The sequence below is a fragment of the Rhea pennata genome, chromosome 8, assembly GCF_028389875.1.
Source record: "Rhea pennata isolate bPtePen1 chromosome 8, bPtePen1.pri, whole genome shotgun sequence".
Lineage (NCBI taxonomy): Eukaryota > Metazoa > Chordata > Aves > Rheiformes > Rheidae > Rhea > Rhea pennata.
The window spans coordinates 36,435,386-36,462,055 of NC_084670.1; the positions used below are offsets into that span (position 1 = coordinate 36,435,386).

General features: G+C 46.0%; 1 protein-coding gene across 1 annotated transcript; it reads right to left on the bottom strand.

The window, feature by feature from the left end:
- Window positions 1-11,272: 11,272 nt before the first annotated feature.
- LOC134143731 (ATPase family AAA domain-containing protein 2-like) lies at window positions 11,273-25,360 on the bottom strand. Its single transcript, XM_062582023.1, has 19 exons — window positions 25,286-25,360; window positions 25,059-25,169; window positions 24,833-24,943; window positions 24,605-24,715; window positions 21,592-21,690; window positions 21,249-21,364; window positions 20,381-20,555; window positions 19,606-19,694; window positions 19,074-19,233; window positions 18,180-18,270; window positions 17,422-17,736; window positions 16,577-16,703; window positions 16,027-16,210; window positions 15,061-15,246; window positions 14,242-14,377; window positions 13,939-14,082; window positions 12,840-12,949; window positions 12,002-12,241; window positions 11,273-11,314 (listed from the first exon to the last, which is right to left on the bottom strand). The coding sequence occupies exons 1-19, from the start codon at window positions 25,358-25,360 to the stop codon at window positions 11,273-11,275; spliced, it is 2,622 nt and encodes an 873-aa protein (XP_062438007.1).
- Window positions 25,361-26,670: the final 1,310 nt, after the last annotated feature.

A 26,670-nucleotide genomic window follows, 5' to 3' on the forward strand; every position in this document is an offset into this window, starting at 1 on the left:
GAGAGCAGTAGTGGATTATGGTGGGGACTATGAGCCCCTGTTGTACCGGTGGAAAAGCAAGCACGTGCATTAGCACAGGACCTTAGCAATGTTTTGCCTGAAATGCACTGTGCAATACTAATCATCTAGACTCCGGTTTGCAAAACTCCAGCACATGTGCTGAGAGTGACTCCTAGCATAGTCTTGCTTTCACCAATCTATGATGCAGACAAACTTTGTCCTTTTAGTTTAGAAAGACAAGAGTTAAGATGGGATATGCCTGTTATCAATCAATATATCAGCGGCCGAAGAGAAGAGCTGAAATTTAAAATACGCAAAAGATCAGCAGATGCTTCAGTTTAAAATGTAACCTGCAGATGTAGTGATTGAAGTAGTGGGAAATAAGACTCAACACAGTTGCGGTTCTTACAAACATACACTGATTTTTCTAATGGTGTTGAGACACTGAAGTTCAGCTTCCACTGAAATGTTTTTGAAATTTATATTAATAATTTAAAATAGAGAGAACTCTAAATACGGAACCATAAAACACAGATAAATAGAAGACCATTACACTAGCCATATTTGGAAGGTTATGTAGAGAGCACAAAACTCTAATCACAACAAAATCTAACTGTTTCAATGCTGTTTTGAAGCATATATTTCATATAACCTCAATGCTATCAAAAAGGCTGCCGCAAGACGGCACCACAGTATTTTGGGTGATGACATTACCGTGTCATAATAATGATTTTTTTTCTTCGTGTAAGTATAAAATAAAATAGCTGTGGATATAAGAAATGACCTTATTTGAAGACAATGTGTACAAGAAAGAATCTTTAATGCATTTTACTTATGGATTTTCTGCATTTCTATACAATTAAATACTTCATTCTGGACGAAGCTCTAGCCTGGGATGTGTTTCGTTCTGTCGTTTCTCTTTCTGTGGTGTGGACTACTTACAAAGGATTGTTTTCTTGGATACGTTCATCAGAATAATTTTGATTTATATTTAAATCAAATAAGGTTGACTTCAAGTACCAATACATGAGGAACAAGAATTGTGTTTCAGTGAGGACAGTAAAATATGAGTTTGTTCCAATTTCAATCTATTTTAATAGGGGAGGAACCCAACTTTTGTTAAGAAACTAAACTTTTTATTTTAATCGTTACTGAATTGAGTTCGGCCAGGAACCCCAAAGCACCCTTACTTAGCCAGGCATCCCAGCCAGAGCTCCTGGGGTTTCAGTCAGCGCGCAACTGACGGATGAGACAGTAATCTGAAATTGAGACTTGTCAGTGGCTTTCCAGGGCTGCCAAGAAACTAGGTGGGCAAGCCAGCTTGAAACGGGCAAACGTCCAGGGAAAACCTGCCTGACAAGTCAGGCTCTTGCATAGCCTGCCTGGGCTCTCCAGAATTTTTTTAACATCTGCCTCTGCAGTATTTTTCAGTTTTACAGGTCTACATTCTCCGAAGAAAAACTGTGAAGTCAGGGAGTCTTTGGAGCGTGCTTCATCCCTAGGAATATTAAATAATAGCAAATAACAAATAAACTCTCTGCGACATGGCTTCCTTGCTATTTAGAACAGCTTTGAGTCTAGGTCTGTAAGACACAAGATCTAGAAATAAGTTATAAAGCTCTTGTACTGTAAAAGGAATGATAAAGAGTACATAATGTTTACAAGCTTATTTTCCTTTTTAGCTGGTATTGGTTTTTTGTGATGGGGTAATTTCACGTTTATTTCCAAATACTGTAAGAAGTCTGTTGCTGAAAATGGGTTGTGCCACGGACCAGGCGTATATTTCACTGGGAATGGGAAAATCACACTCCGCAAGATCAATGTTTTAGATAATTCCATCAGATTATAAATGGCCAAGTCAAGAAACACACTGGGTATAGAAATATATATACATTTATATACATGTATACATCTAAACTGATTCTGTAGGATTAGTAATAAGACCAAGAACATAATTTAAGAATCTCGCCTCACTTGAGTCTAATAACAATTCTAAATTATATGCATCATAGGGTTCAGATGGGTGGTTTGGCTATGGATTCTCTCTGTTTTTTTTCTCACAGGAATGGCTATTCAGCGCCTCCTGCTGTGGACTAAACTCTCCAGTAAATTAGGTGCTTTATGTCTGTGGAATTTCTTATGCAGTATGAAGGAACCATTATGTGAAAATAAGCATTTTACTTCTACGGTGGACTACAGCATAGGCTGAAAAATAGGCTTTTCTTCCCCTGCCCACTGAAATTAACCTGACCTGGTATTTAAATTGTTCCATTTCCATAAGCTTATTGGTAACAGAAGAGGGTTTTTTCTTTTTTTTCTTCCTTTTCTTATATTTTGTTTAATAAAAAGTGTGGTTTGTTGAAGGCAAAATCGTTAAGAGAACTGGCGTGGAGAGATGAACACTTTGAATCTTTGGCTAACCGCAGCCAGCACGCAGCCCCATGAACGCTGAGGGGTTCGCAATGTCCGATAGGTGCTGGCTGACCGGTGTTCATACAGTTTTCATCCTAATGAGAAGATATCTCTATCATTAAGAAAAAATTGCTCCTTTCTCCTCCAATTCTGTTCTAGTATTTCTTTTTTACAATACATTCATGGCATAGTCCCTCTTTCACCAAGCACAGTAGGGAAGCTCTGCATAGGATCTGCAAAGCAGAATTAGGTTGATGGCTTTGGGGTTGTCTACAAGGAGGCACCTGTGCACAGGCTCAGCTAAAAAGGCACTTTATAGCTCCAAAGAGCGTTCGTTAGCATCAGGATTTGCTGTAGGAGTTTGGGGCCTTCTTATGGTCATTGCTGTAAGTGGGAAAAAGCTTCCTTCTCTCCTTGCACAAGGGAAGACTTCTTACCACTAACACAGCCTAAACTAATGTCCATCACTGTCTCATTATCCCCACTGTCGCCTAGTTATGTTCCTGGGACATTTCATTTATTTTCTAAATTTGCACTGCACCTCCATTCCCTCTGCAGAGCCAGGAGGTGAGGCCCAGGTAAAGTTGGAGCTTTCAAGCCTCTCTGATGGACATCAAGTCAGAGAGGAGAGCATTTCTGAAGAGCTTCCTTCTCCTGGGCTGTAAACCTGGAGATGTTTCTCCATCTGTGGTCATTCAAAGCCATGCCTTGCAGGTTCTGCTCCAAAATCCCAGGACACAGTTCCAGAGGCCTCAGGGTCCACCCAGCTGAGGGGAATGAAAGCAAAGACTCTCTCTCACTGCCACCAGGCACCTGAAAAACCTATCAGAAGTCCTGCCTTGGATTCACTGAGAGTTTATCAAACTGGAAATACGGAGTGAAATGTTTATGACCCAGCAAACTGGAATTTTCCCAATTAAATTTTTGCTTGGAAATTTTCTAGTTGCTTCTAGGCAAGATTCACTTTAGCATTAGACAATATGGACAGTATGGGGGAGGATAATTAGACAAAAGTTAGGGATCATCAAATAGCCTGCTTGCTTTGGTTTGCTCTTAAGCTGGTAACAACCTATGCAGTCTGAAGGAAGAGCAAAGGCTGATGTCTGAAGATATGAGAGGAAGACACAGACAGACATAGCATTCATTAACCCTATCTATGTGCAAAAGATGCCAGTCTGAAATTGCTTTTAAACATGCCTACCTAATAGTCACTCATACTCAGAGTGAAAAATTTACTCCTAAGAGGTCCTCCACAAGAGTGTAGCTAGTGCCACATTCAGTTGCTCCTTAGCTCATTACTGTGGAGATAACATCTGTTACTGGTTTAATATATTTGTCTGTAATTGAAGTAAGCAGATGATCTCTCAAACTACAGCTATGTACAAAAAGCTGATGACCTTTTTTAGATTACAGCATTATTTATTATAGCATTATCGACATATGCATACTATATGCTAAATATCATTTCTCTGCATGTACTACTATTTCCTGGTTCCTGGATGCTTTTTAGGGAAAAAAAAAAAAAAAAAAAAAAAAGGTAAGTTTAAATTTCAGTTTAGCTTCACATTTGGAGGTAAGCGTAGAGAAAAGGTCTGTATACAGGTGTAGTAAGCATTTAATAAACACATAGCCTCCCCATACCTTTGTTTCTTTCTGAGACAACGGACATAATTCCCTTAAAATGTTACATGTATTTTTTTAACCACTTAGAGCTCATCTGGAAGTGCCCGATGCCTTAAAAATACGCATGTTTATTTGTACTTTTTCTCTTTATATTTCCTACAGTAAGGGTAGAATACAGAAATGATCGGCATGGAAATAATCAGAGACTAAAGGCTACAGTGACCTTCTGCCTTCTTATGGGCACTGGATGCCTGAGAGCTTAGTGAAGAGCCAGGCCAGAAGGGAAAACATTGTTAAGTTTAACATTTTTCATTATAAGCCTATTTTGAAAAGACCATAAGCTTCCTAAGCTACTAATGAATTTTTAAACAGAGAATTGGAAGGCATTAAGGAAACTGCTAAGCATTTCACACAGAGCTTTTAAGAGAGTTGCAATATTACTGCAACTTGGAGTGACACCTAGAGGTGAGAAATCAGAAAAGCTAGTTATTTTTTCTTACGATCACAGAATAGGTAAGGTTGGAAGGGACCTCTGGAGATCATCTAGCCCAACCCCTCTGCTCAAGCTGGGTCACCTACAGCACGTTAAACAGGGTTGCATCCAGGCAGGCTTCGATTATCTCCAGAGAGGAAGACTCCACAACCTCTCTGGGCAACCTGGTCCAGTGCTCCATCACTCTCCCGGGAAAGAAATTCCTCCTCGTATTCAAGAGGAACTTCCTGTGGTTCAGTTTGTGCCCATCGCCTCTAGTCCTTTCGCATGGGACAACTGAAAAGAGTTTGGCCCCATCCCCTGGACACCCTCCCTTCAGCTACTGATAGACATTGATAAGATCCCCCTCAGTCTTCTCTGGGCCGAGTCCCTTCTCCAGGCTAAGTCAGCCGCGCTGAGCGCTGTGATGTGCCTTATGGCCCCTTTGGTGTGCCCCGAGGCCCTTCGTTTGCCCCACAGCCCTGCGTTTGCCCTCAGATGCCCTCAGGAGCCTTCAGGTCACATTTTGGGTTGCCCCCACGGCTGCTGTGTACTTCAGGGCCTTGTGTTTGCTCTGCAGCATGTGACAAAGTTCTCTGTTCAGCTTTCTCGTCTGCCGCAGAGCTTTCTGGGTGTGCCCCAGGGCCTCCTTTTGCCTTTTGGGGCTCCCAGAATCGTTCTGTTTGCTCTGCCATTGCTTTTTCTTGTTTGTTTGGTTTGCTTGTCGCACCCGCCGCTCTCCGTTTGTTCCGTTGCCCCCTGAACGCTCCCTTTGCCCCCGGTGCGCTCCAGGGCTCTCCCTTGAGCCTTCAGGATGCTGCTCTCAGGAGCACGGCAGCCTCTGGGGCCCCGGCAGCCGCCGCTGGCTCCGCGGGCGCTGAGGGCCGCCACTCCTGCCCGCTTGCCGACGGGCGGCGGCTGCTGGCCCGGGCCGTGACGGCGGGGGCGGGGGCGGCGTGGGCAGAGGCCAGGAGCGGAGCCTTCGGGGCGAGGTGGCGCCGGGGCCGGTCCGGGCCGAGGGAGCTGCGGCCGAGCGCCGCCCGCGGGCAGCGGCAGGGCGGCTGCAGCGCGGAGGAGGTGAGCGGGGCCGGGGGGTGCGCGCTGCGCGTCCCGCGCCCGCCCGCGCCCATGGCAACGTCCTGGGCAAGGCGGCGCCAGCGGGGCGCGCTGGGGCCGGGGCTGGCGGTGCGCCGGGTCGCGGAGGGCGGCGGGAAAGGGGGCCGCGGGGGGAGGAGGGGGGCGCCCCGGGCCAGAGGGGAGCGGTGTCTGGGAGGGGGAGCAGGGATCCCAGGGGAAGCCCGAGGCAGGACCGCGGGGAGGGGGCGGGTGTCGGAACTGAGCCGGAGCCGGTGGCGGCAGGGGCCCGGACGGTGTTGGGGGTCGGGACGGGACGGGACCGCCGGAGGGTCAAACTTGGTCTCAGCGGTGCTCTCGGTTGTGTGTCCATCCCTTAGCTACTGGAAGCTCAAGTGCATGGCACGCAGCCGTCAGGAAGGCAGTACAATGAAGAGGAAGGTGTGTTAGGGTGGATTTTTTTGTTTGTTTTTTTAGGCTGGGAAATCAGTAAATGCCTTAAAAAGTCAGGAAGTTTTACAGAGGGTTGGTTGGTTGGTTTCTTTCTTTTAGTTCTGTTTTTCCTTTCTAGGTGAATTATGCTGACTGAAGTGCTGTGGGATGGGGGGGGGGGCAGAAGAGGGAAGGAAAAGGGACTGTTTCCTCCATTTCTCATACCTTCTTGGAGGAGACTTGAACTTCTGAAGTGCTTCAAAGAAGATTTTCTTTGTCACGTAGTAGTAGAATTCTGTTGTTTTAAATGGAGCCACAGTTATTCATTCCATTGAAAGATTGACCCAGAAGCCCATATTCGTTCAGTCAGGTAGGCAAATCTGCATTTTGGATGTGAAACCGGATGTTTGGAAGGTGTATCTGATGCAGAAAAACTTCCTGGAATTCTGATGGAATTTTGACTTACTGGAATAGATGATCTGAATCAAAAAGGAATGAAACATCAGGCTTCCTAGCTCATGGAAGTGGGATTTTATGCACCCTTCTTCATAGTAACAGTGTTTTTTTGGTAATTTTTTTTAATACATCCTGCAAGAACCTGTCTCCTATTGTGTATGGAAAGTGTTTTGTCTTACTTTCTGCAGATGTATTGATCCATATTTGAATTGGGCTCTGTACACAGTAAAAATATTGCGGATAATCCTGTAACTCTTTCACAGTGTTGATCCCCAAATAGTATCATGGCATTGCTAGGTGTTGTGATCCTACTTAAATCGTGACATTTTGCAATTCTACCTGGTATAAGTGGATTTCTGAGGGGCATGATGTTGGATGCAGGTAGGAGTTTTTCTCTCTCTCCAGTTAATACTTTTCATTTCCCAGCTGATCGTATCTTTGTGGAGAGTCTAGGACCTCAGACTTCTATAATGTTTGGTATTTGTATATGTTACTACTTTTTATTTTTAATTTGTTATATGTTTTTAAAAATTGCTCGTTTTTGTTATTTATTTTCACCCTTTCCTCGTGCAATTCTTTATTTCACTATTTGAAATAGCAGGCTATTTGATGATCCCTAACTTTTGTCTAATTATCCTCCCCCATACTGTCCATATTGTCTAATGCTAAAGTGAATCTTGCCTAGAAGCAACTAGAAAATTTCCAAGCAAAAATTTAATTGGGAAAATTCCAGTTTGCTGGGTCATAAACATTTCACTCCGTATTTCCAGTTTGATAAACTCTCAGTGAATCCAAGGCAGGACTTCTGATAGGTTTTTCAGGTGCCTGGTGGCAGTGAGAGAGAGTCTTTGCTTTCATTCCCCTCAGCTGGGTGGACCCTGAGGCCTCTGGAACTGTGTCCTGGGATTTTGGAGCAGAACCTGCAAGGCATGGCTTTGAATGACCACAGATGGAGAAACATCTCCAGGTTTACAGCCCAGGAGAAGGAAGCTCTTCAGAAATGCTCTCCTCTCTGACTTGATGTCCATCAGAGAGGCTTGAAAGCTCCAACTTTACCTGGGCCTCACCTCCTGGCTCTGCAGAGGGAATGGAGGTGCAGTGCAAATTTAGAAAATAAATGAAATGTCCCAGGAACATAACTAGGCGACAGTGGGGATAATGAGACAGTGATGGACATTAGTTTAGGCTGTGTTAGTGGTAAGAAGTCTTCCCTTGTGCAAGGAGAGAAGGAAGCTTTTTCCCACTTACAGCAATGACCATAAGAAGGCCCCAAACTCCTACAGCAAATCCTGATGCTAACGAACGCTCTTTGGAGCTATAAAGTGCCTTTTTAGCTGAGCCTGTGCACAGGTGCCTCCTTGTAGACAACCCCAAAGCCATCAACCTAATTCTGCTTTGCAGATCCTATGCAGAGCTTCCCTACTGTGCTTGGTGAAAGAGGGACTATGCCATGAATGTATTGTAAAAAAGAAATACTAGAACAGAATTGGAGGAGAAAGGAGCAATTTTTTCTTAATGATAGAGATATCTTCTCATTAGGATGAAAACTGTATGAACACCGGTCAGCCAGCACCTATCGGACATTGCGAACCCCTCAGCGTTCATGGGGCTGCGTGCTGGCTGCGGTCAGCCAAAGATTCAAAGTGTTCATCTCTCCACGCCAGTTCTCTTAACAATTTTGCCTTCAACAAACCACACTTTTTATTAAACAAAATATAAGAAAAGGAAGGCAAAAAAAAAAAAAACCCTCTTCTGTTACCAATAAGCTTATGGAAATGGAACAATTTAAATACCAGGTCAGGTTAATTTCAGTGGGCAGGGGAAGAAAAGCCTATTTTTCAGCCTATGCTGTAGTCCACCGTAGAAGTAAAATGCTTATTTTCACATAATGGTTCCTTCATACTGCATAAGAAATTCCACAGACATAAAGCACCTAATTTACTGGAGAGTTTAGTCCACAGCAGGAGGCGCTGAATAGCCATTCCTGTGAGAAAAAAAACAGAGAGAATCCATAGCCAAACCACCCATCTGAACCCTATGATGCATATAATTTAGAATTGTTATTAGACTCAAGTGAGGCGAGATTCTTAAATTATGTTCTTGGTCTTATTACTAATCCTACAGAATCAGTTTAGATGTATACATGTATATAAATGTATATATATTTCTATACCCAGTGTGTTTCTTGACTTGGCCATTTATAATCTGATGGAATTATCTAAAACATTGATCTTGCGGAGTGTGATTTTCCCATTCCCAGTGAAATATACGCCTGGTCCGTGGCACAACCCATTTTCAGCAACAGACTTCTTACAGTATTTGGAAATAAACGTGAAATTACCCCATCACAAAAAACCAATACCAGCTAAAAAGGAAAATAAGCTTGTAAACATTATGTACTCTTTATCATTCCTTTTACAGTACAAGAGCTTTATAACTTATTTCTAGATCTTGTGTCTTACAGACCTAGACTCAAAGCTGTTCTAAATAGCAAGGAAGCCATGTCGCAGAGAGTTTATTTGTTATTTGCTATTATTTAATATTCCTAGGGATGAAGCACGCTCCAAAGACTCCCTGACTTCACAGTTTTTCTTCGGAGAATGTAGACCTGTAAAACTGAAAAATACTGCAGAGGCAGATGTTAAAAAAATTCTGGAGAGCCCAGGCAGGCTATGCAAGAGCCTGACTTGTCAGGCAGGTTTTCCCTGGACGTTTGCCCGTTTCAAGCTGGCTTGCCCACCTAGTTTCTTGGCAGCCCTGGAAAGCCACTGACAAGTCTCAATTTCAGATTACTGTCTCATCCGTCAGTTGCGCGCTGACTGAAACCCCAGGAGCTCTGGCTGGGATGCCTGGCTAAGTAAGGGTGCTTTGGGGTTCCTGGCCGAACTCAATTCAGTAACGATTAAAATAAAAAGTTTAGTTTCTTAACAAAAGTTGGGTTCCTCCCCTATTAAAATAGATTGAAATTGGAACAAACTCATATTTTACTGTCCTCACTGAAACACAATTCTTGTTCCTCATGTATTGGTACTTGAAGTCAACCTTATTTGATTTAAATATAAATCAAAATTATTCTGATGAACGTATCCAAGAAAACAATCCTTTGTAAGTAGTCCACACCACAGAAAGAGAAACGACAGAACGAAACACATCCCAGGCTAGAGCTTCGTCCAGAATGAAGTATTTAATTGTATAGAAATGCAGAAAATCCATAAGTAAAATGCATTAAAGATTCTTTCTTGTACACATTGTCTTCAAATAAGGTCATTTCTTATATCCACAGCTATTTTATTTTATACTTACACGAAGAAAAAAAATCATTATTATGACACGGTAATGTCATCACCCAAAATACTGTGGTGCCGTCTTGCGGCAGCCTTTTTGATAGCATTGAGGTTATATGAAATATATGCTTCAAAACAGCATTGAAACAGTTAGATTTTGTTGTGATTAGAGTTTTGTGCTCTCTACATAACCTTCCAAATATGGCTAGTGTAATGGTCTTCTATTTATCTGTGTTTTATGGTTCCGTATTTAGAGTTCTCTCTATTTTAAATTATTAATATAAATTTCAAAAACATTTCAGTGGAAGCTGAACTTCAGTGTCTCAACACCATTAGAAAAATCAGTGTATGTTTGTAAGAACCGCAACTGTGTTGAGTCTTATTTCCCACTACTTCAATCACTACATCTGCAGGTTACATTTTAAACTGAAGCATCTGCTGATCTTTTGCGTATTTTAAATTTCAGCTCTTCTCTTCGGCCGCTGATATATTGATTGATAACAGGCATATCCCATCTTAACTCTTGTCTTTCTAAACTAAAAGGACAAAGTTTGTCTGCATCATAGATTGGTGAAAGCAAGACTATGCTAGGAGTCACTCTCAGCACATGTGCTGGAGTTTTGCAAACCGGAGTCTAGATGATTAGTATTGCACAGTGCATTTCAGGCAAAACATTGCTAAGGTCCTGTGCTAATGCACGTGCTTGCTTTTCCACCGGTACAACAGGGGCTCATAGTCCCCACCATAATCCACTACTGCTCTCCAAAGGTTCTTCTGCTCTTTTATTCTAGCACATAAAATTCCAGTTTTAAAGCAATGAAGTTTGTCTGAGAATAGGTACGGTCCTTTAGAATACCTTCTAGGATCACACATTTCACGTATTGGGCTTGTTCCAGATTATTTTTATTTTCCTTAGACTAGCTGATTTTACATTACTCAGTATTCACACAGTCTAGTGTCACATTCACTAGTCTCCCAGCAACAAGTTATTTGTCTACATTTCCGTCAAAAGAGGACTATTTTGACTGTACAATGTATTGCGTATACACAGTGATGTTCTAGAGTTCCCATTTATCACTTTGAAGGTAGGACACACCTTTACGAATGTAAATGTTACCAACCCCTTTTAATAAATTAGACTTTGTAAGTAATAGGAGATACACTGGTGAAAGTTGGACATACACACACACACATACATATATACATGTTATATATATAAACAGAATCGCGCCGCACAGAATGGTTGCGATTGGAAGGGACCTCTGGAGATCAGCTAGTCCAACCCCCCTGCTCAAGCAGGGTCACACCAGGCACGTTGCCCTGCACCCCATCCAGACAGCTTCAAGGGTAGAGACTACGCAACGTCTCTGGGCAATCTGCTCCAGTGTGCTGATGCCCTCACAATAAACAAGTCTTTATGGAGCCAAAGCTCTCGTGACTGAATCAGGCCCAGAGAAGCAGGCAGCATACAACTAAAACAAAACATCACGGAGCTGGAGTCAGTCTTCAGAAGCTCACACTAGTTGGCACCAAGGAACGTTCCAATTTCCTTCTTCATTTCCTAAAAAAGAAAGAATACAGGGCAACTAGGTGTGCTGAAACCATCACAATGTCTTTTTAGCCCCTCTGGCTTTAGAGGCACCCCCACGTGTCCCAAGCAGAGGAAGAGAGGGAGCCTGGATCAGCAGTGCTTGCAAAAAGTGTGCTGAGGAGAGACATCCTCTTTGTCAGGTGTGCGAGACGGGATGGAGACGAGCAGGGCTTAGGAGAAGGGACCTCCTCTTCTCAAGGCAAACTGCAGAGGCACAACCAATTTTGCCTCCTGGCTCTTGAACGTGAAGCCGGAATTTCTGGCCTATCTAGCACCAGCCGAGGCAGAAATCTCCCTTTGTGCGCAATTCAAGACGCTCGCACGTGCTAGTCTAGAAGAGTTATGGTGGCGGCACTAAAGAAAAATCTCTTCCCAGCTCCTTATGATGCTTGCCTGCCGGCAAGGGGAGGAAGGGGTAGTGACAAACGGAGACCAGGGCCCTTCTTTCACAGCCCCCTCCCCAAGGAGAGGCCCGACAGAAAAGCTGTTCACAACTTCCAGGGTGAACTGCTTTGAAAGGGCTGTGTGCGTGCAATCCCTTGTCTTCCGGCTCGGTCTTAGCCCTGCTGAAACTGCCAACAGCCATGCCAAACGCAACAACGGCTTTGCAGCATGCACCGCGTTCTCCCAGGCAGAGATGAACCACTCCGATATTACACGGACTACTATGCGGTAAAGAGACGAAGATTGAGATGAAGACACGATACCCACACTGTACCCGTGCAGGAGCGGTGTAACAGCGATCGGAAGTGCCGTGAGAAATACTACTTCTATTAACTGAGTCTTGTCGTCGTCTTGTCGGTGCCGGAAAATACACTGGCTGAGCATAACATGTAGTTTTTCCCGGTGAAAGATGCTGAACTTCTTTGTTATCCCAGCAGCAGCACTCAGCAGTTGCTGAAGGAGGAAGGGAGACAAGACAAGTGCAAGAGCGCATGAGCTCTTTCAAACAGGCTCTGGGTATCGTCAGTAACTAAACCAGGACAGTCTAACACAACTCGCATCCTGCTTTCTTTTTCTGCAAAATACAATACGAGTGAAACTTCAAGAACAAAACTACAGATTGCACTGGATTTTGGGGGGAAAGAAATGGGTGAATTGGTCCTACCTCCGAGGGAAAAAGCAAGCCTTAGGCTGTGTTACAAGCCTAGCATTGTGTTACTTCCCAGTCTATCCCATGAACGATCCTAACGGCAAAGCAACTTCTTCCAGAACAGCAGCAACTGCTGTGGCCCAGTGCACAGTAAGGGGTAGAGGCTGCCGCAGCAAAGTCACGACTGCATTTGATTAGATCGTACTGCTGCAGTATGAGGCACTGTTTGGGAGAGAGGCCACAGGTCTCCTGGAAATGCTGCGGACAGCTGCAAACAGGAGCCTCCCCAGCTCCTTCTCTTGACCCAGGAGCTGCCTACATGTGTACAGCCGTGCTGGCAGAACAGCTCAAGTGTCTGAAGCAGATCAGGAAGCAAAGGCAGAGCGGTCAGCTCGAACCTACCCTTAAACAGACGTGAGTCTCATTCTCCTCGCTGGATGGGAATCTCCTCCTCTTCTCTGCTAGGCTGACTGACGGTGATGCGTTGCTTCTGCGTTTTCTGCTTGATACAGCTGCACAGGGACATCAGAAAGCGCAAACCAAAACATTACCGATGCAGTCCTTCCTTCAATTCTAGCATCGTCACCTGACGTGGAGTACCAGGAGAGGGACCAAGGGCACTGAAGTAGCCCTGTGCTGTCCCACTACATAGGCACCTTGAGAAAGAAGGGGGAGCAAGGGAAGGGGGTCATTTGGCCTTTTGATTTTAAAAGAAGAGGAACGGATTACAGAATGTCATTCACAGAATAGTCAGCTGCAGGATTTTATGGACAGCTCAGACTTCAGGCAGAACGCTTTACCACAAAGGAAGCTTATCTCAGCAGGACAGGTTGCTTACTGTCTTACTGCAGGAACTAATGTAGAGGAGAAGCTGAAGAGCCACTGCACGCAAGCTCTTCTTCAACGGTGGGAAGAATTAAAGAGGCAGTCTTAAGGGAATACTTGCTGGAGAAGGGGAAATGCTCCTTAAGCACTTACTGCTCGTATGCTTGCAGATTCAGTTCACTTGCTTTACAACCAACCTTGTGCTTATGCCTTCCAGGATAAGACACCAATGTTGGCATTCACTGAACATTGCCCAAAACTCATGGATGAAACCAGTGACGGAATTCCCAGTCCTGCCAGCAGGATAAGGAGCTGTCACACAATGTCATACCCTGGGCCTTAGCGGGGAGAAAGCCCAGCCCCTTGATCCCTGCTGTCCTTCTCATGGGAAAAGCAGAGGGCAGGGAAGAAACAATGGTCTTGTCTTCAGATAGCTATTACTCTTGCTCCCCTCTTTTTGCCACTTGAGTTGGCAGGTCTAATCCTTTGAACTGGAAATCACAGGGCGAGACACTGCTCTCTGTCTGGGCGCAGGGGAGGCAGGTCGGAAGGAAAGGAAGAGGAAAAGGAAGCAAAAGCATCATGGGAAAGAGGGAGTTTGCAGTGAGAACAGGGAGGGTAGCAATGGCATTAGCAGCTTATGCAGGAAAGGCAAAAAAAAAAAAATGCCACTTGCCACTTGGGAAGGGTGTATGGGAAGGTAGAGGCCCTGCTGGCAATGTCTCCTCTGCTTGCTCCTCAAACTGTTTCATTTGCTCCTCTGCTGGCAGTCGAGGCTCCGGTGGAGATGCTGCAGGCTGTACGCCGTGTTCCTGACAAGCTGCAGTCAGCCAGAAGGTGTTTTAGACAGCAGTACTCAAAGCACACTAAAGCATGCAAGCCTTCTAAAAGTTATTGCTCGACAATCTGTTGCCCAGACAAATGCCAAATGGCTGCTCCCATAACAGTAAGCAAAGCCCTCCTTGTAAACGCTCCTCACCTGCTTTCCTTTTGGAGGCAGCAGGTTGAGCAGCTTGATTTAAAAGCAAGTCCTCAAAGAACTTTCTGCCTTCTTCCTCGTCCGGCAACTGGACATGGAAAACTTCTCCATAAGCCTCAGAAAATAAATCTCGGACCTTAGGTGGGAGGAGGAAAGACATTGCAGATATAAGGCTACAGAAATTCAGGTTCACCTCCAAGAACATGAGTGCCTTTTCGGAATAGGCTGGCTAATGATTTGAGTACAAGAGAAGCTACAGCAAGTCAGCTACTTGGCCTTCAAGTAGGCCTAGATTTTTCATAGGCTTCCGTGGCATCCTAAAACATCATCTTTGAAGGACTCTTTGGCCTGCATGAAATAAGAATGATCATTTCTGTTGAGGCATGGAAAGTCTAAATTAATTGCCGCTGTTAACAGTGTAACAGCCGCCTTTGGAAACGGCAGGCTGTCGCAAGAAATCATTTTAGAAAGCATGTTTTTTACCCTTTACAATGCAAGCACTGCGTACGCTTGACTAAGCAGGTCAATAACTGTGTGGAAGTCACGGGGATTATTGTCCAGGAGGGAATTCAGGCATCTGTCTGAGAAGGCCATAGGGGTGGAGAAGGCTGGGTCAAAGGGAAGCTCTTGACTTCAAAAGTCTGGTAGACAAACATGTTCAGTAGTGATTACTGCCTAAGCAAATTTCCAAAGATTCAGGCAGGCTGCCCTGGTAACATCAGGATCCCTCTGCTCTGGGCAGCGCAGTAGCCAGGTGCTTACTGGAGAGGCAAGTTCCACCGAGACAGAAAAAAGCAGGAAAAGCAGCAATCGAAATACCTCTTGGGCGAGCTCTGCGTGACGTACATCTGACGTTGCAAGCAACAAAACTGGAGCATATGCTGGAATGTTCTCCAATAACGTTGTAAACGTAGCTCTCAGTGTGACGCCAGCAGCCTCCCACCATACGTGGATACGAGGCACATAAAGGATGCTTGGCGCTGTCCTCTGGGCTTCTCGGATCAACTAATGCAAATGGGAGTTTGCATAAGAATTCTGAACCACACAGAATAAGCTGCTAAGAAGCAACACCGTTATCAGTCAACACATGCTACAAAATACCAGTGCCTGATGGGAAAAGGTTGGAAGAAAGCCACAAGACTAGAAAGAGACCTGATTTCCAAGCTGCTTAGACGTAAGGTGACTCCTTACAGCCCAGTCCACGTGGCAGTGCATCTACCCCATGAACAGAGCGGCAAGCATCCTTTCTGGGCTTGAATACCTTTGGGCACCTGATCAGGTGACCAGCACTCAGGCAGTTGCTGTTCCAGGATGGAACGCACCAGCAGTATATCCGGGCACTAGTTAGGCACTGCGGCTCGGTGGCCACGGATGCCAGTGTCACATAACCCAGAAGGAGATGTTGCCTTTCTGTGACTGATGAGCCCCCAGCCACGGAACACGTCTATTCTCCCTTGCACGGCTCTCAAGTGCTTCTACTAAGGGTTAACCTGTGAAAATACAGCGATGCCAAACAACAGAGTCGGCTCCCTGCCCAAGAGGCAAAAGGAATAGAACGGCACTCAGCCTGTATGTTGCATCCTACTCTCTCCTTGAGCTAAACACAACTAACTCTAGCTCAGTTTCTCCAGGTAAACAAAAGACACAGGTGCACAAGTATAAAGCGTTCTGGGAGTCCTTGCCTTTACGACATAGACTGCAGTGCTACCAGCTCAGTATTAGCTGCATTTTGTAACTGTACCCAGCTAGAAGAGTACTCCTGTTAATGCAAGAGAGAAGAGATACCTGTGCACATCTTTCTTCAGGCGACGTGCTACTAACAAAGAGAGCCGGCAGGTCCAGCGTGTAAGCTGCAAACTCCTCCAGCGCATGTATTACTGCAGGAGCCAGGTGAGAACTTTGCCCGCATCCGGGCTCTCCCGCTATTAAGAACCTTGGCCTGTAACACGTGGGCTGGCAGTAAGCATCTCTAGAACAACAAGAAGAAAGCAAGCACTCTGAAAACAAAGTAATCAGTAAAGACACAGCTGTTCAGTCCCTTCTCCTTTTTCCTTGCTTTTTGCTTTTTCCTCCTCAAATAACTCTCCACACTACAGGAGGTGAGAAACTGCTCTGTGATCAGGAAGGACATGGAACTGCAAGACATTTTTTTAATTCAGTTATTCTCATTGAGGCACCCTTTCCCCCATGGGCTGTTAGTGATTCTTGCTTTATTCTTACGAAACACGCCTGTCAGAAGCATTTGGGTCTACCCCCCTCCCAGTTCCACAGCCGAGACCGCCGGCAAGGACGCAGCAAGCCAAAGAACTGCAATCCAAAGCACACAGACATTTACCTGTTCAAGTGAAGGAACGTTTCCTTTTGAGGACTGGCCGTTTGATGAAACAGCTCCTCTGCAAAACCTGAAGGTGACGCCTCATGACTATACATGCAGCCGTTTCCTAAGATAGGATTTGCACCATCTGAAAGACAAGAGAGGTTTGTTAACTGTCCAGAAGAGCCCACACCTGCCTCCCTTGCACTCCTACAGCTTTGAAATGAGTGCTGAAAGCCAGGGTCTTGTCTTCCTTCATTGGGCAGGCACACACTGAACGCTAGACACCTAAAGCACCCAACAAGGTCACTTCTTTCTGGAGCCGGAGCCCAGTAAGCGAGTGGCAACTAAGGGAACGGGGCGGCAGCAAACGCCCATTTGTCCGAGGACTGCAGAGCTGGCATATAGAGACCAGGGTGTCTTCTAAATGCAGCCTCTCAAAGGTCACTCGAGGAGGAGGTAGCGGAAGGTGGACAACTCAGGCGACATGTTTCTGCCAACCCCCTCGCCTCTCCACCTGCCTTTCCTCAGTGCTTTTCTGCCTCTCTTTTACCCAGAGGAAAGAATCTAGCAGCTCTCCTTAGTTCCACTAGTTCATAGTAGCGGTAGGACAGCCTCAAGCAATCAGCATAGAACCAGTCAGTGACCTCCATTGATCAAAGCATGGAGCGCTTCAGAAGCCGCAGTACAAGCTAGGCAGCACTCTGTTTCAGATATTCCTGAGGTAAAGGCATGCATAGGCAAACGAGAAGTTTCTACCGTTTGAGACCAATCCCACCATGACTGAAAGATTGGTTTCTGCTGCCTGCACCAGCTGGAAGTGTTTGCTTTGGCAGAATTTGAAGGCAGTGATGTTACTGTTCTACCTGGCTGCTGGTCCTTCTTTAGTGCAAGCGCTGCCTGGGGAAACACTCTCTGTAACGCTTTTAGGAGTCTCTCCAGAGTCCTCTGAAGCAGTGGCTTACAAACGGCTGACAGCGGTTGCGCGGGCGAAGCCACAGCCCTCTGCGAAGCTGGTGCAATCTTCCGCAGAGCCTCCGCAAAATCTCTTGCTGCTACTTCAATGGCAGCGATGTCTATCTGCAGCTTCTGTCGACTCGTGTATATCCGTGGGTAGTGTCGGCGCAAAGCACAGAGGGCAGCTTCAGCACAGAGAGACTGAATGTCGGCTCCACAGTATCCTAATGAGCAAGACAAGAATGCAGTGTCATGTCAGTCTCAGGCAGCACAAAGAAGTCAGGGACATGGCTGCCAAAGGGCAGCTTGTCAAGTCTCTGTCTGCGGCCCAAACAGGAACTGTTCAGCGGGTGATTTGAAAAGAGTTACCGCTCTGCAGAGCAGTTCCTTTATGGGGTTTGCAGCTGGATATCCTGTGCTTAGGAAGCCCCTGTGAGAGCAAACTTTTTGCTGCTGAGGAAGATGCCCCCCAAACCCTTTGGTGTTCTGAGAGACAAAACAAGGCAAGTGGACAGGAACCTGCCACCGTGGTAGCAACCAAGTCCTGCCAGCCGGCTCAGGGGCAAATTCTGTGGCAAGGCACAGGGGCTTGCTTACTGCCTGGTACAAGCTTGGACTCTTTCAGCATGCAGTCACGTGCAGGTGCTCAATGCATTTTTGATCTTACCAACACATTTTTCAGCCAGCTCCTCAAGAAATGCATCCAGCGGCTTAGGGCTCCAGGCTCTCATGTGAATCTTGAGAATCTCTTTGCGAGCCTACATACAAAACGATGGCGTTTTGCTTTACGTTCGTCTCTCAGGGAAAAACAAACAAACAACCCCACAAACACTCTCCCGTTCATATAACTGCCAGTTTTACACTGCTAGAAAGGCAGGAACTTTAGAGTTCTCTTAATGCACTGCCTGCTCTCCCAAGTTCAGTGATTCTCAGTTTGCCACGTTCAGCTCTTTGTGAGGAGCAGGAAGCAAACGAAAGGCATTTCCGGCATCTATAAAGAGGCGAGTCTCCACAGGTATGAGACTGAATGCTCTTGGGGGAAAAAAAGGTAGTCTAAAGCTTAGGTGGAAAGAGATTCCTCAGAGAAGATTCTCAAATCCTCAGAGAAGACCCTCTCCAATTCAGCAAAACTTCATGGTGACGGACTCATCAGTTAATCAAGTCTGCCGTTCTCACAGGTTGTTCTGCAAAGTAGTGCCAGCGCTCTCTTTCAAGTTGCTACAAGTCCTACCAAGAGGAACGAAAACTGTGGCTCAAAGCGCTAGCCCAGAAAATGTCAGGCTTTGCCTGTGTTTCACCTCCGATCTTTGCCAGAGATGCACTCAAGTGTTCCCTGCTACAAGGACTAATCACAGGAGGGATTTTGAGATGACTTCTACAGGAGCAAATCATACGATAACTCTGTTTCATGCTACCCTCTCTGCTGCTCATGAGAGCAGACAAACACGTGGGCACCATTTCTTCCCTTCTTCCCTGCTCTGTGGTACTGCGTGGGTGCACGGTTGTCTTGCAAAGAAAGACTTGGCCACATTAGCAGGAGGGTGACTAAAAGGGGTCTTACCTCTTTATTGGGCAAGGCGAAAAGGAACTCTCTGTCAAAACGACCCGGCCTCCGCAAAGCAGGGTCTAGGGAGTCGAGTCTGTTGGTGGCTCCAATGACCACAATCTCTCCTCTGCTCTCTAAGCCATCCATAAGCGCCAGAAGCGTTGTGACAAGAGAACTAACAAAAGAACAAGGGTTGATTCACTGGTTTGGGAAGTGCTGCTCCATTCGGCATGACTTTCTCCAGTGGCCACTCCAAAGGATAAGCTCTTCTGGATGAGATGTTGGTTAGTGGAAGGACTCACGTCAAGACAAACAAACAGCACACAGGGAAACCAGAGACCTTGTGCTGACACCCAGCTTAGCACGTGCTTTTCAGCTCCGGTGTGTAAAATCACCTGAGGCTGAGCATCATGGTGCTCTAAGATTTCAGCATGAATTAGTGTGTCATGTAAAGGCACCAGGCTGGTCTTCTTTTTGCAGAAATCAAACAGATTGTGTGTAAATGCAGAAGAAAAGAAAGAGAAAAGAAGAAAGAAAAATGCCATACCTATGAATTTGATCCTGGCGACTGGACCGCACAGGGGCAAGACCATCTATCTCATCAAAGAAAATAATTGAAGGCCGCATCTTGTAGGCCTGGAAGGAAAGCGCAGATACTGCAACTGTGGCCTAGGTAGAACACAGCACTACTCAAAGGGGACAGGCATGAAAAAACACTGTGGCTGCAAAGTCACCAGCCCTGGACTTTCAGAGCACCATCAGGGACCTCTGCTCTCTGAGACAAAGGGGTAAGTGGCACAAGTAACAGAAGCCAGCAGCCTGCGCCAAGCAGCTGTGACTGCTCCTGGGAACAGATGGCTCCAGGAATTTGCACAGCTGCTGGGCAACCAGAGAGCAGAGTCAGGCCTTCAGTAACTCAATTACAGGCTCTGGAGGCAAGCTGCCAGTGCAATGATTCAATGACCATGTGCTGGGGTTTTTTTTGTTTGTTTGTTTGTTTTTGTTTTTTGGGGGGTGGGGTGAGGGTGGTTTTTTTTTGTTTTGTGTGTGTGTCTGTGTAGTATGGCAGGGGAGCAGGAGGAGGAGGGAATCTTTGATCTAGTGAATTCTCCTGCTTATTGATACGTCTTTGCCAGCACACCTGCAAGATTCCAAGCCGCTGATCCAAAGCAGGATGACACTGAGAAAGGAAACACTAACATTCCCACTTCAGTGGGAGAAACCAACCAAATACGCAGAAGACCGAGTTCTCCAGGAAGACATCCAGCACAGAACTACTCCAGCACCGCTCTGACACAACAGAGTGCACATTTCCACCTTACCTGCTCAAATAATAAACGGAGCTGGCGCTCAGATTCTCCCACCCATTCACTCAGGCAGTCAGCGCCTTTCCTCATGAAGAAGGAAATTCTCCTGTCGCCTTGGCTGCATTCGTTAGCAAGTGCCCGAGCTACCAGGGTCTTTCCAGTCCCTGGTGGGCCATAGAATAGACAGCCTCTGTAACGAAAAATGAAAATATAAATAAATAAATAATGAAAAAGGAGAGAGTTGCATGGCTCTGACCAAAACACCAAAAAGTGCCTACTACAAGCCCCACCCCTAAAGCAAACAAGCCTTTCCTCCTAACTAAAACACTTCCAGTACTTCCAGGAGTAGCAGCAGGCAGAGCTCAAGTGGCAGAAAAGTCAAAACAGGTGCAAGCTCTCACAAGAGGCAAGACTTGACACTAACAGCCTTCTCTTAGCCATTAAATCAATGAACACTACCCCTCCTCCCAAAGAGAAGAACACATTCATGTTAAAAAGAATGCACCCCAACAGTAAGCTCTCTGTGAGTGATTGCATCTCACAGCACAGAACCAATATAACTATGTAAGAAGCAGACTATTTTTATTTTAGTCTAAGCATCACAGGCGCAGCAACGTTTCAGTTGGAAGTCCTAAGGCTTACAGGACTGATTCTCATTGTAAGAGAGCAGCCACCAAGCCTTTAACTATGGCAAGGCATAGGAGTCTGCCTAATACAGTCCGGATTTGTTCCATTTTGAAGACATCACTTCTTAACACCCCTGCAAAATCTCAGCAGGGGTGACCACAACTTTTGAAGCACCCAGCTGTACGGACACCTCGGGTTCCTATTCTCCTGAGCACGGCGGCGTTAGCTTGTGCACTTCTAATGCGCCTTCCGTTACCTTGGGGGTCGCAGTTTGAATCTCTCAAAGAACTCCGGATAAAGTAACGGGAAAATGACCATCTCTTTCAAAGCTGAAATGTGGTCAGAGAGACCCCCCACGCCATCAAACCGCACCTGAAGAGAAATTCAACAGAACACAGTTCGTAGGTTAGAGAAAGCTGCCCCCGAGGAAAGGCTTCATCAGAAATTGTCATCTGCCAGCAGAAAGGAGATGCTGAGGACAGCTTTGAAGTTCCTTCAGAGAAAACTGTGACCCGAGGCAGCCATAGACAGCCCAGCACGCAAAGATTTCATCAGCCCTGGAAAAGTCCCCACCAAAGCCATAAGTGACAAATACTTACTGAGCCATCTATTTGCACTGGAGCGACTGGATCAGCCACATCTGTTCCAGTTTTCTTTGGATCCTTGCCATTTCTCTCAAATCCCTTTCCCCCAGAGTTCTGGGGAAGACACCTGGTGTGAATGAAGGAGAAAGGGAAAGGCGCCTTCTGAATGAACATGCAGCTGGAGGGATTCCGGTTTCTTTCATGTTGGCAAGGGAGGGCAGGAGCACTTACAAACTTGCATAAACTTCCCAGAAAGTAAAATAGTCATGGGAATTGATTTGTCTTCAATAGCCAAGAGTAAAGAAAGACGGGTGGGCCTGTGTGGCATTAGACTAGCTGAGTGATCATTTTTACATCCCTAAGTGCTCAGACCCAGCAATAGCCGTCATTCTCCGTGCTCTAGCTGCTCACGGAATCCAAAGAGCCTTTGTCAGCAATAGGGCCATGAACACTTGGTTGGGAAGCTTCCTTGTTTCGGAACGCTTCCAGGCAGAACTAGTGATCTCAGTTCCAAGAGGAAAGACGTGTCAGGAGTTGAGTGACCGAAAAACCCCCACCACAGTGCTTCTAACAAGTCTGATTTATTTTCATATGGCTTGCCAGAGCAGTGCAAAGTCACCATAGTCTAGGAGTGCCCCCCTTATGCCCCCTGCTTTCCTCTGCACTTAATGTTCAAAGCTGCTGCCCAAAGCAGCCGCACAAGGAATGGCCAGCATGACTGGCCAGCACACCTGCCTTTGCTTCCCGTAGACTTCTGCCCCCTGCCATAGGCAGACCACGCAGCGTCACGCAGAGCTTGGAAAGCAAATGCAGAGCTTTCAGCAGGCTGGACCGCCTGCGTCAAGCAGCCTGCCGACGGAAAAGACTATCTAGACATAAGTTCTCAGTCTTCTTTAAAATCAGTGCAGACTACACAACGGGCAGCATTCAAAACTGGATACAAATACAGACGATTTAATGCCCTACGGACCATGGGAATACGGAGCGTCATAGCCAGCGCTGTCTTTACAATCACAATTGCTCCCAACATCTTCATTTACACTAAGCAGAACACAGCTGTGTGGAATTTCCCATAGGAACAAGAACTCACCTCCACTTGTATGTTGAATGAAATGAAGCTACTTTGAATCGTGTGCCAGAAGCAACTAAAAATACATGAACATTTATCCACAGACTCTCCCTCTAAGTAAGTTGCCTACATGCGTCAAGAAAATCATTTCTGTACTTCACAATGAAATCGTCTAGTGACGGTTTCTGGAAGGGGATTCTGGCTTCAAGTGCAGAACACAAAGGTTACATGCTCTAGGTGACCTGCTGAGCGGGGAGGTTGGACTAGATGATCTCTGGAGGGCCCTTCCAACATTACTGATTCTGTGATTCTATGATTTCAGCTGCAGAATCTCAGCCACTCTCTCCAGAATCGTCTCATCACTGGCCCCCAAAGCATGCCTTCCTGAAAACTGCTGGCTAGTGGAAGTCTCTCTAAGGCTGAGGATCACCTCTCCCAAAGAAAAAAATCTTGCCGCCTCTATACTGAGGTCGGACTGGCACGGTTACAAGGGTTACGGTTGTTCCATTACTCGGTGCTGGGAGTGACACCACTGCCGATAAACAAGAGCTGTCACTAGCTGTACGCCCACCAACCTGTTTGGTCTTTTGCCGACAGGGCTTTGTGACCGAGCACATGTAGACGTAGCTCCTTGTGTGGGAGAAGAAGACGGCCCTGAACAAAATGTCTTAGCTTCTCCCAACTCCGCTGAAAGCAAAACATTTACAAGAATATTGCACATCACATGCTTTTCAGGTACAGCTGGTTCGTCAACAAGGCAGGAAGTGGGATGGGATTCACCATCTTGAACTCCAGACCAGAGGAAAGTTCTCAGTGTTTTTTACCAAGGCATTAGGGCAAGTGAACTAAATGCACACCTACTTCTGAAGGAGAACTGAAAGTCAGAACAGAGCACAAAAAGCAAGCGGGCTCTGCTACTATGCTTTTGAGGACACACAGGTCATTTGTTTTACTTCTGCGTGGACATCTTTCTTTTAAACTTGGGAAGTTCAGCTACAGAAAGAGCAAAGCTTATTCTGTGAAACCTTGATAAGAGCAGAGCAGTGAAACCCCAAGAAGGTACTGCAAGCTGTAAACAACAAGTAGAGGAAGAAACTGAGTTCTAACCAGGCATCTACGAAAAACCGTGGGGGTTTTTACTTGCAGAATGAAGGCAAGGAATTGAAATAACCGTGGTGCGCAGGTGTATAGATTTTTGTTCACAAAATTATGCCCCACCTATACACAAGAAACTGGCCCTTCAGAGAGGCTCTGTGAATATCGCACTTTGCAGTGCAGCTTGATCCTGCACCACGGTTTTGCTTGGGTGAAGGTTATGCTGCTTCCGAGTATCCTCGCCACTTTCGCCTTCTGGGTGTTCACCCCCTTTGGACAACCCTGTACTTCCAGAACCTACATAACATTTCTTATTTGTGTGCACACATCTACACTGTCATTCAAGAACTGATATCCCCCTTAAATGCAGAAAATCAGCCCTGCAGAGACACTGTGCCTATAACCTACATTCCAATCGTTCTCGAGAGCATATGATGGTTTGCCTTGGTCGAAGGCTACGCTGCTTCGGAGGGTCTTTGCTATCTGCCTCCTTTTGGTTTTCATCTTCTTCTGATGACCCTGCAATTACAGTACCTAAGATATCATTCCTGGTGCCTATACGGTATCCTTCAAGAACTTCTGTCCCCTCTATGCACAAGAAATCAGCCCTGCAGAGAAACTGTGCCCATAACCTACATTCCAGTGGCTCTCGATAGCATATGCCAGTTTGCCTTGGTCGAAGGCTACGCTGCTTCAGAGGGTCTTTGCCATCTGCCTCTTCTTGATTTTCATCTTCTTCTGTTGACCCTGTAATTACAGTACGTAAGATATCATTCCTGGTGCCTATATGCTATCCTTCAAGAACGTCTCTCCCCTCTATGCACAAGAAATCAGCCCTGCAGAGAAACTGTGCCCATAACCTACATTCCAGTGGCTCTCGATAGCATATGGCAGTTTGCCTTGGTCGAAGGCTACGCTGCTTCGGAGGGTCTTTGCCATCTGCCTCTTCTTGATTTTCATCTTCTTCTGTTGACCCTGTAATTACAGTACCTAAGATATCATTCCTGGTGCCTATATGGTATCCTTCAAGAACGTCTCTCCCCTCTATGCACAAGAAATCAGCCCTGCAGAGAAACTGTGCCCATAACCTACATTCCAGTGGCTCTCGATAGCATATGGCAGTTTGCCTTGGTCGAAGGCTATACTGCTTTGGAGGGTCTTTGCCATCTGCCGCCTTTCGGTTTTCATCTTCTTCTGGTGACCCTGTAATTACAGTATCTAAGATATCATTCCTGGTGCCTATACAGTTTCCTTCAAGAACTTCTGTCCCCCCTATGCACAAGAAATCAGCCCTGCAGAGAAACTGCCCATAACCTACATTCCAGTGGCTCTCGACAGCATATGCCAGTTTGCCTTGGTCGAAGGCTACGCTGCTTCGGAGGGTCTTTGCCATCTGCCTCTTCTTGATTTTCGTCTTCTTCTGATGACTCTGTAATTACAGTATCTAAGATATCATTCCTGGTGCCTATACAGTTTCCTTCAAGAACTTCTGTCCCCCTACACACAAGAAATCAGCCCTGCAGAGAAACTGTGCCCATAACCTACATTCCAGTGGCTCTCGATAGCATATGGCAGTTTGCCTTGGTCGAAGGCTATACTGCTTTGGAGGGTCTTTGCCATCTGCCGCCTTTCGGTTTTCATCTTCTTCTGGTGACCCTGTAATTACAGTATCTAAGATATCATTCCTGGTGCCTATACAGTTTCCTTCAAGAACTTCTGTCCCCCCTATACACAAGAAATCAACCCTGCAGAGAAACTGCACATATAACCTACTGAGAGCATACAAGATCCTTCCTTTCTCTAAGCCTATAGCCCCTGCACGTATCTTTGCCTTCTTCATCTTCTTGCTCTTCACCTTCTTCTGATGAGCTGGTTAGAGCAGAACCTTTACAACGTCGCCAACACTGAACTCTTCAAACACTGCTGCAAGTTGTATTACTCCCAAAAGGTACCACACAGATAGCGATGGGTTTTATTGTTACCAGCATGGGTATGACACGCAAGATGTGAAACGCTGCCAAAGCTCCAGAGCCATTTGTGCATGACACATTCCAGAAACTCGGAATCAGCAGAGAGGAGCGTGCGTATAGGTCATGGGCAAAGGTCTGGCCTTGGTGGAATTGCTGGGTGACTTGTCACCAGCCTCCATGAGCGTAACAAGGGGCCACATTCTGCTGAGCAACGAGGCAGCTACCATGAGAAGAGCTATTTCAGAAAGTTCCCTCTCAGTATTGCGAGGTAGTGCTTCCGGGACATTTTTGGAATGTCCTGACAGCAGCAAGACTTCATCTGCTTCTGTGGTTTCAGATCTTGCCTCTGCCATAGCTCTGCCACGGGCAATAACAGGGAAGTTCCCCAACGAGAAAAAAGGAGTCTGATGCCTACAGAGAAAGTTTATGCCAGGAGCTTCTGTTTAGGAACTGGAAATTCTTCTGTGAAAGATGGTCGGAATGCCAAACATGGAGCATCCCTACCTAGCAAGCTCGTACTAATACCCTCTCACATTAATAGCTGGATGCCAGGTAAGGAATGGACGTGGCCTCTTCAATGGCCAGCTTACCCACTCCGAGTAATTTCATTCTATTCCTTGGCTAGCATTGCCTTTTCCTTGTCTGAACCAAAACAGTAGTTCTGCTTTCTGAATGATGGAGATAAAAATTGCATGGGGCACACAGGCAGAGCACAAGGAAAACAGGGAAAGGAGTCTGGGGTTTCTACCAGCCCCCCTCCCTCACCCTCTAGCACTCTCCTCTTTCATCAGAGATGCAGGAATGTCTTGCCCTTAGAATCCCAGAGTTTTCACTTTGCCCATGAAAGAATTGCCTCATACTCTCACCTCCCAGTCAAGGCACGCTTTTCAGCAGCTTTCTACAAGCAACTGCCTTCTCCTGAAAACCTTCAAGTGTCCTCTGGCTCATCCAATGCAAAGT